Genomic DNA, 9,713 nt, shown 5'->3' with positions numbered 1-9,713 from the left:
TTTGAAGGAAGCACACGTAGTTCATGTCTGGTGGGCGGAGCTTCCCCTTCTGTATCTGTCCAGAATTCCCGGACGTTTTTAGCAGTCGCGCGTGGAAAGACATCTACAGGATCGTACTTCACGTTTTCGCGAATGTGCAGCTATACAAAAATCGAGCTCTATATTTTAATGTCTCTCGATAATATTTGTATTTTAGTTTTAGCCGAAAACGGAATACGAAGGCAGCCTCTGCCGTCGTCTTGCGTGTAGCTGTCACCAGCATGGACGTGGCTCCTGGATAAAAGAAAAAACAAAAGTCATGTCTGTGTCTACTCTTTTATGTCTCCTGGTTGGGACATTATTGTCCCAGCAAGTCATCTCGGACTTCTCTGTCCACACGACCCGGACAGGTGTGGAAGTAGACGGAGGGTACGTGAATGCCTCACTGGCCGTCGTGTCTCGGATAAACAACGAAGACGAGGTTGGTGTGATAAGAAGTGAACATGAACCCTCCTTATATTTGATTTTGTGGACACAATCGTTGTGAAGTGTTTCTTTAGAAAATATGCAATCGTTAAGTCGAATGTAACATGTCAGCAGATTTGGGTCACATGACCACAGGCAATAATGACAGCTGAAAAAATCATGTTTCTACCTGCACAATCTAATACTTGTTGATATGTAACGGGAACCTACGAACGCACAGTACTGTAAATTTGAATTAGTTACTGTAATCATGATTTTATAATATGCAAACACTATGTACAATATTACACATTAGCACTATAAACTACAAATATCAACGTCATCCTTCAAGACTAATTATAATAATAGAACGATGAAAAGTTTTATATTACGGTAATATCTGCTCTGTAAAAAACGAAGTTTGATTTTGAGGACAGATTTTTTTTAATATGAAAAACGCGAAGAACATACCTTTGGAGTTTGCAGTGTTTTTAAGGGAAAACAAATAACTTTAAAATTTAAAAATACATTTAATAATTAAAATGAACATATATTATTTTGTTAATATATATAAAGACTGAATTTTGCTCATATATTTTTTAATGTTTTTTTGCACAATTATAATTGATTATTTGATGTGTGCATGTTCCAAATTTCTATTATTATACACCTGATACCAAACTGTTGGCAAAAGCAAAGTATTTACGTCACTATTTTCACAAATGTACACAACAAGAAATATCATTTTGCCCACGGCATACTGAAAAGTTTTTCAACCCTGAAATTGAATGTTAGATATGTAGATGCGCTCTGATTAATTTGTCCACAACGAATGCCTGCAATAAACAAATGGAGCATAAGGGGGTAATAATGAGAGCTGATATACACGGTACAGTATATGTATGTGTTTGTGTGTTCAGTGCGATCATGTGATGAATGTCAGCGCTGCGGACCGCTGCGCATTCGTCAAGAACACACCAGACTGCAACTTGGAAGATGGCTTCGTTAACTATCTTCAAGTGGCCTTCTGTCTGCTTCCCCCTGACCTCACACCTCTCACAGTCATTCTCTGTGTAAGATTGTGTGTGTTTGTGTGCGTGTGTGTGTGTGTACCATTTGAGGAAGTCTGGGGGAATTTGAATTTGTCGGAACTGTGGGATTTTCTTTGTCTCTACATCACACTTTACAACACAAGGTGACCACAGTAGTTACCAATGTAAATACACTTCGCTTTTGGTTACACAGTTCATGTTTCTTTTACATGTCCGAAAAGAAATTAGAACATGTCTGATATTTCTTCCCTCCGATTCTCCACAGATTACATGGTTGTTCCTTTTGTTCATCATACTTGGCCTCATCGCATCTAAATTGTAAGTCTTTTTTTTTTTTCCTGTCTAAAATCTGTTGTGTCCTGTCAGGTTTCACGGCCGTAGTCATTTTTTTTTCTTCCTTAATTACATTGTCAGATAGAATGTGAAATGATCTATTTGTTGCATAACTCCTGTTTCAGTCACATGCGCAATTTTACTGTCAAATGATCATTTGTTTCGCTTGACTGGAGTGACTTTGAAAGTGGACCTTGTTCTGCGTTTCGGCTTCACGACACTGACCACGAACGGGAGAGAAGCTGTTGTATCTGTTCAGCAAACATTTCAAATGTAACAGAGTTCTTCTCCGTTTCTCCACAGTTTTTGTCCCAACCTGTCAGCCATCTCCACAAGTCTGCACCTCACTCACAACGTCGCTGTATCCTTCATCTCCAGCCCTCTCTCTGTTTTACGACCAATCGCAACAAAACCGGCACTCCCGCAATTGCGATGGGATTAAGACGTGGACATCAATTTTGGTTTTGCATTCACAATCTTATCCTATTTAAAAATACTTCAATTCCAAGGGTTTTTATGGATTTTTTTTTGTTTTTTTGCGATACATTATATCCCAGACTAAATGCCTTAGGTAGAGATAAAAACACAGTTAAATAAAAGCAAATACAAAACACAGCAAACAGGATATAGTGGGATGTAGTTCTGTCACATAGTTACATAATCCATCAAATCACAGCACATGGTGAAGAAAAGGTTCTCAACAGGCCAAAACCATCCCAAGAACTGGTCTGCGGACCAGTACCGTTTGGAACCAGGGCGCACAGATATAAATGTACCTCATCAACTGGGCATGATTGTTTGTCAGCACGCCAATGCTTACCATATTCATCCACAACTTTTTTTTTTTTTTTTGTCCACACTCTCCTTGACTAATATGTTTTTTTGAGGGTGTGACCTTCCTGGCACTTGGTAATGGAGCTCCAGACATCTTCAGTGCCATTGCGGCGTTCTCCCGCCCTCACACCGCCGGGCTGGCGGTCGGAGCGTTATTTGGTGCGGGTGACACACGATAAGATTCAGTGTAAATCTGAAGTGCGTGCGTGCAAATGATCCACTTTGTCCGTCACTTTTGGCAGGCGCCGGTGTATTTGTCACCACGATTGTTGCCGGCAGCGTGGCGCTGGTCAAACCTTTCGCCGTACCCTCGCGTCCTTTCTTGCGTGACGTCATCTTCTACATGGTGGCAGTCTTCTGGACTTACCTCATCCTGTACAGAGGAACTACCACGCTGGCAGAAACACTGGGTGGACACCGAGACATTTTTTTTCACCTCTGTGACATCCCCTACCTTGATTTCTCTTGCAGCATTCGTAACATTTATGTGTGTATTATCACGTTTGTAGGCTACTTGGGCCTCTATGTGGCGTATGTATTGACAGTGGTCATCAGTGCCTACATCTATAGCAGACAAAAGCATTTGCGCGGCACGACAGTCGAGACTGGTCCACATATTCAAGGTTCAACGCATACACGCGCGCGCACACACTCACTCCCACACAAAGCAATACAAATTCATTCAATCAATGTTTGTTGTCTCTGCAGCGGGGCTCGAATCGTCTGACTTGTACGATAACGACGTTCCCTGTCTGCTCGCTCAGACAGACCAACAATATGGTGAGAAGCCAGACCCGTCCAAAAACACACGTTCAATTTATATAGTTGGGGTATTCTGCTTCTGGGTGAAGTTTCAAGGATGAACCTGATATGCACCATCTGTGGTGGCACAGTAGGTGAGTAGTTAGCACATTAGCCTCACTGCTCTCAGGTCGGGGGTTCAAATCCAAGCAGCAGTCTTTGTGTTGAGTTTGCATGTTAGCTTCCACATTCCAAAAGCATGTGCGTGAGTGTGAATCCTTTTTTGTCGACCGCCAGATTAAAAACAATAATAAACTACGGCCACAATACATTTGAATTGAACCCCAAAGCTCCCGTATGAAATTCGTTGACAAAGACAAAAACAAGGGAGATTTCCTCAGTAAGTATAGTTAGATGTAGTAAGATGTAGTTTAAGTTGTTTAGTTTGTTTTCATTCACTATATTAATCTTGGTGCAAATTCAGGAGCACCTCTTGAATTTCTGGTGCGTTTCAGAGTCGGAGTACAGGCCGCTCCTGCAATACCCCGAGTCCACCAGCCGCATCTTGCTGAGCTCTCTCAACCCGGTAGACAACAGGAAGTGGAGGAGGAAAAACTGGAAGTGGAGAGTCCTCAAAGTTTTGAAGGTGTGCCAAAAACAGACGCACCAAGTCCAATTCCATGTGAACTCTTTTATGAAATGGCGGCGTCCGCCTCCTCGCAGACCCCTGTGGAGGTCATGCTGCTGCTGTGCATTCCTGTCGTAGATCTTGATAAAGAAGACAGGAACTGGAGACGACCTCTCAACTGTCTTCATCTGGTCACTGCCCCGCTCATGTGTGTCCTAGCTTTCCAATCTGGAATTTGTAAGTGGGAAGAGGAAATGAACTCTTTGCAGTATGATTGTCGAGATCTCACTGTGGGACATGTAATGATGAGTTGTGACTGTCAGGATTATTATTATAATTATGATTATTTTTTGAGACGTGAACATGAAATATTATTTGGGAGAAAAAGTGATTAGGCTTTCAGGTGAAATTTCACTGTGGACCCACAATGCGCAATGACCTTTACATGTGAACTTCGTTGGACCTTTTGTAAACTTTTCAACATGCATATGCTTCGTCTTTAAATGCGCTTTTTCTTTCTGCCTAGTTGGAGATTACATGATTGAGGGCCAGTTTCCTCTGTGGCTGCTGACTCTTCTCCTGGGGCTCTTTCTATGTGCTATCGTGTTCTGCAGCACCACGAACGAATGCCCCCCAAGATATCACCCGGTAAGTGTGTGTTAAGAATCAAAGGATATGTCCTAAACACACAGATTGCGTATCCACTTTCCTTTTTGTCCCGATCCAACGTGATTATTTTTTAACACGCGAGATATGTTCTCGCCAGATCTTTGCACTTTTGGGCTTCGTGGTGAGCGCGGTGTTGATCGGCGCGGCGGCGTCCGAAGTGGTCAGTATTCTGCACATGCTCGGCGTGGTGCTCAGTCTCAGTAACACTGTGCTGGGCTTGACTCTTCTGGCCTGGGGCAACAGCATAGGAGGTGAGCCCGCTCAGAGAGGTTCTGCGTTTATGTGCTATTGAAAAAAAAATCATTAACTCGTCTTGTATTAGATTGTTTCTCAGACATCACCCTGGCACGACAGGGTTACCCCAGAATGGCCATATCGGCCTGCTTCGGGGGGATCATTTTCAGTATCCTTATTTTCACTTCACTTGCTCACAAACTTTTCAGCTTTGGGTTTGACGTCAAAAGATGAGTTTGAGACAAGAGATGGACAGTTCAAGTTTTTTATTGAAATCCAGTAAAGGTTTGTCACAAATGTTGGGAGAACACCCCGTACCTTAACTGCATCTCCACCAGATATGTTGTTTGGAGTTGGTTTGGGCTGTCTGGTGCAGAGGATCAAAACGCACTCTGAAGTGCAGGTAGTTCACACACACAAAAATATTCTATAAATAAATACGCTCAACTTATGTGATACAAGCACTGCGTCAAACATGTTCAGTTAAAGGTATTATTTCAAAAATGCTTGTTATGGTTTGTGGATTGCAGTTGGACACCACCACAAATTCTCCTATACCAGTGGCTTCTTAACTCTTGTCACTGTGGGACCCACATTTCATATCTTTGACCCATTTTGTTACAAAAAAAACAAAGATATATTGCCCAAAAAACATTTACCTTCCAATATTAATAGTTTAACCCAGGGGTCCCCAAACTTTTTCCTGTGAGGGCCACATAACTTTTCCCTTCTCTGATGGGGGGCCGGTGTCAGTTTGTAACAGAAAAAGGTGTGACGATCGTAGGGGAGCTTAAAAAATTGATTGTTTTCCAGAAAGCCACACATAACCAAATAACCCTTTCCAGGTTCTTTACAGAAAAAAAGTCAGGAAACAAATAATAACATACATACATACATTTTCCGAACCGCTTTTATCCTCACGAGGGTCGCGGGGGGTGCTGGAGCCTATCCCAGCCGTCTTCGGGCAGTAGGCGGGGGACACCCTGAACCGGTTGCCAGCCAATTGCAGGGCACACAGAAACGAACAACCATTCGCACTCACACCCACACCTAGGGACAATTTGGAGTGTTCAATCAGCCTGCCATGCATGTTTTTGGAATGTGGGAGGAAACCGGAGGACCCGGAGAAAACCCACGCAAGCACGGGGAGAACATGCAAACTCCACACAGGGAGGCCGGAGCTGGAATCGAACCCAGTACCTCTGCACTGTGAAGTCTATGTGCTAATCACTCGACTACCGGGCCGCCACAAATAATAACACTATTAATGAAATAAATAATAACTAAATAACCCTCTCTGAGTTCTTCACAGAAAAAAAAGCCATGGAACATTAACTTTCTGTTGTGCCATGCACAATCTTAACACATAAAAGTTCAGCTCAGTTGTCAGAGCAGAATCTCTCTGACACATATGAGCAGTCTCTTAAAGTTCTTGTGTTCCTTCCTTATAATCCTTTTGTAGGTTCCAGTAGGCTTGTAGACACCGCTGTTTGCAGTTAGGGTTTTTTTGGGGTGTTTTTAACACAGTGACGGGTCATTTTGACCCGAGGACAACAAGAGGGTTAGAGGGCCGGGCCAAATGTGCTGACGGGCCGTATCTGGCCCGAGGGGACCCCTGGTTTAACCCGTTCATGCACCCTCTAACCTAATAACATAAGCTCTCCACTGTAGTAACCCCTGTCCCTGAAAGGTTTAAAATGTAAATGTAACTTTAAAAAAATAGTTACAAATAAATGGCTTAGGTGATATGATCGTATAAGCAACAAATAATCTCCGTAACGCCCACCAGTGACCCAACTACAACTCTACTGTTCTATTAGTCAAGCCTTTGGAGCAATCTTGTGGCTTATCGAAAGTGTGCGCATTTTTTTCCCAATAGCTCAGGATGGGTTCCACAGGAGAAAAAAGGGGAATAAACGAATCCATAAACTGGGTCACAAGTCCTGTAATATTTTACGACCCACTAGTTGAGAATCACTGTTGTATTCCATCTTATCTGAGCACAAACTGACCTTTGTAATGGCAGAAGATTTGATCCAGCAGTTGTATATGATATTGTCAGCGAGGCGCCTGATCGATTTTTTTTTTTTCTCAGCTGGAACCAGAGGGATTGCTGACATGGATCCTGGCAGCGTCTCTGGGCTTGTCTTTGGTTCTGTCTTTTGTCATCGTTCCACTGAGCCGCTTCCACTTGGGTTGGCCCTATGGCATTTTCCTGCTCATCTTCTACGCCGTTTTCCTCATCGTTGCTTTACTCACAGAGTTTGGCATCATCTACGTAGCATAGACTGTTGAGGGCAGCCTTGCATGAGGGGATGGGACATTGATATACTGGAACCACTTGAGCACTCTTTTTATAGCCTACTTGACTGCTACTTTTACATTACCTTGACCGCTGTATTGAAGTCATGGAGACATGCGGATTTTATTCCAGAAGGCCATAGCATCAATCAGAGATGTGTTCCTCGAGCCGGTCCTTGGTCCTCGGCCTTGGAGTCAAGTCCTTGGTCCTTGGCAGTCAAGTCCTTGGTCCTGGCATCGGGAGTCAAGTCCTTGGCCTTGGATTGCTGGTCCTCGGACAAAATGAGGGATTAGAGCCTCGAAACATTTGTATAAGGACTGCTAAAATCACGAACTAGTCTAATAATTTCCATCCAAGGAAACCCAGATTGATGGTTTAACTCTGGCGCTTTAAGAGGGGCGGGTGTGCGACTGACAGGTAATAGTTAGCGCAACGTATAAAGAGCGGCATCACAGTTAGTTTCAATCACGGTTTGTGAAATGTTTTTTTGGGCTAAAAACGCCTTACTATACATGGTCTTTTTTTCGGTTAAAAACGGTTTACTATACATGGTCGTTTTTTCGGCTAAAAACGGCTTACTATACATGGTGATATTTTTCGGCTAAAAACGCCTTACTTTACATGGTCGTTTATTTCGGCTAAAAATTTTGTCGAAAATGGCCTTACTATACATGGTCGTTTTTTTCAGGTAAAAAGGCCTTACTATACGTGGTCGTTTTTTTTCGGCTAAAAACGCCTTAGTATACATGGTCGTTTTTTTCGGCTAAAAATTTTGTCCAAAAATGCCTTACTATACATGGTCTTTTTTTTCGGCTAAAAATGTTGTCCAAAAATGCCTTACTATACATGGTCGTTCTTTTTCGGCTAAAAACGCCTTACTATACATGGTCTTTTTTTCGGCTAAAAATGCCTTACTATACATGGTCTTTTTTTCCGGCTAAAAACGCCTTACTATACATGGCCGTTTTTCTTTGTTAAAACGCCTTACTATTCATGGTCGTTTTTTTCGGCTCAAAACACCTTACTATTCATGGTCGTTTTTTTCGTCTAAAAACGCCTTACTATACATGGTCGTTTTTTTTTTGTTTTGTTAAAACGCCTTACTATTAATGGTCGTTTTTTTTCGGCCAAAAATGCCGTAGTATACATGGTCGTTTTTTTTCGGCTAAAAACACCTTACTATACATGGTCGTTTTTTGGGGTTCAAACGCCTTACTATCCATGGTCGTTTTTTTTCCGGCTAAAAACGCCTTAGTAAACATGGTCGTATTTTTTCGGCTAAAAAAGCCTTACTATACATGGTCGTTTTTTTTCGGGTTAAAACGCCTTAATATACATGGTCGTTTTTTTTTCGTCTAAAAACGCCTTACTATACATGGTCGTTTTTTTTTTTTTAAACGCCTTATATTCATGGTCGTTTTTTTTCGTCGAAAAACGACTCATCGTTCACTTCAAAGAGCCGAAATCCTCAGGCCTGCTCCTGAATTATTTAAATTTTTGCAACATTTGTTTATAATTGTATGTATATGTTGTTGTGTTATTATCATATGCAATTGAATAAGTAGACCATTTCAGAATTCGAAATTTGGGACTCTCTCAATGCATAATGGGACTCATACTTTTCTGATCAGCGAGTCCCTGGGACTCGCTGCCGGTAAACTGTAAAATTATCACTGCAGAGATTACCGCTTTTTCTGCACTCAGTGATTGACTTCTATGCAAAGTCATTTCTCAACTTGTCTTCCGTGCCATGTCATGCCTGTTGAGTGTTGATTTACTTCACATTAAGAAACTACTGCACTAAAACATTAATTCATAAATGTATATCATATGCTTTTTGTTTTTCTCAGTATAAATAACACGTACCCTGACTGTTCTACTCTTTGAATAAAAACACTTAATTCAAGCGTTAGGGAGTGCAAGGGGTTATGATGGAGGGGTGTTGCAAATCATGAAGACCTGCCAAGTGGTATGATAGCATTGTTTTATACATGTCCTCGGCTAGGCCTCAACTTCAAAATCAGTCCTTGGTCCCTGGCCTTGGAGGCAAGTCCTTGGTCCTTGGCCTTGGCCTCCGAAAATTTCTCAAGTCCTTGGCCTTGGCCTTGCCTCGGAAAATTTTCCAAGTCCTTGGCCTTGGCCTCGGGTTGCCGGTCCTTGGACACAACACTGGCATCAATGTGCCAACATTTTTCATCTTTTTTTTTAATCTTATGTCTGACACCACTATGACAATGTGGGTTTTCAAAAAGACGACATGGGTAAAATAAATTCAGCATTTCATTGCATCATGTTCTCCAAAATCTGTTCTTTTTAACTCTATACACGAACTAAATGTACTGTACATGACAATCAAGTTGATTTGGAGGTTATTACATATGGGAACTACATTGTGCCTTTTACATACTGTGATACCATTTTTGTCATTTTTTATTTCAACTCTGCAAATACACTGCCACCAGCTCAAAAATGATTC

At 41.9% G+C, this 9,713-nt stretch overlaps 1 protein-coding gene across 3 annotated transcripts; it reads left to right on the top strand.

Annotated features, from left to right (window-relative positions):
* The first annotated feature begins 24 nt into the window (after positions 1-24).
* slc8b1 (solute carrier family 8 member B1) lies at positions 25-9,654 on the top strand. Of its 3 annotated transcripts, XM_086110650.1 has the most exons (15): positions 27-460; positions 1,365-1,517; positions 1,762-1,814; positions 2,133-2,190; positions 2,717-2,822; positions 2,906-3,073; positions 3,173-3,286; positions 3,372-3,443; positions 3,920-4,050; positions 4,128-4,269; positions 4,559-4,680; positions 4,799-4,952; positions 5,024-5,104; positions 5,274-5,338; positions 7,031-9,654. In XM_086110650.1, exons 1-15 carry the CDS (start codon positions 299-301, stop codon positions 7,220-7,222), a joined length of 1,773 nt encoding a protein of 590 aa, XP_085966776.1. In that variant the 5' UTR covers positions 27-298; the 3' UTR covers positions 7,223-9,654. The 3 variants fall into 3 exon arrangements, with proteins under 3 accessions (XP_085966775.1, XP_085966777.1, XP_085966776.1); XM_086110649.1 differs by having other exon boundaries at positions 25-460; positions 2,906-3,286; XM_086110651.1 differs by lacking the exon at positions 1,365-1,517 and having other exon boundaries at positions 25-460; positions 2,906-3,286.
* The last annotated feature ends 59 nt before the right edge of the window (positions 9,655-9,713 follow it).

This window comes from Hippocampus guttulatus, chromosome 5, assembly GCF_054856545.1.
Source record: "Hippocampus guttulatus isolate MCC_2025c chromosome 5, RoL_Hgut_1.0, whole genome shotgun sequence".
Taxonomy (NCBI): domain Eukaryota; kingdom Metazoa; phylum Chordata; class Actinopteri; order Syngnathiformes; family Syngnathidae; genus Hippocampus; species Hippocampus guttulatus.
The sequence above is the reverse complement of the archived record's forward strand: the minus strand, read 5'-3'. Positions and strand labels throughout refer to the sequence as shown.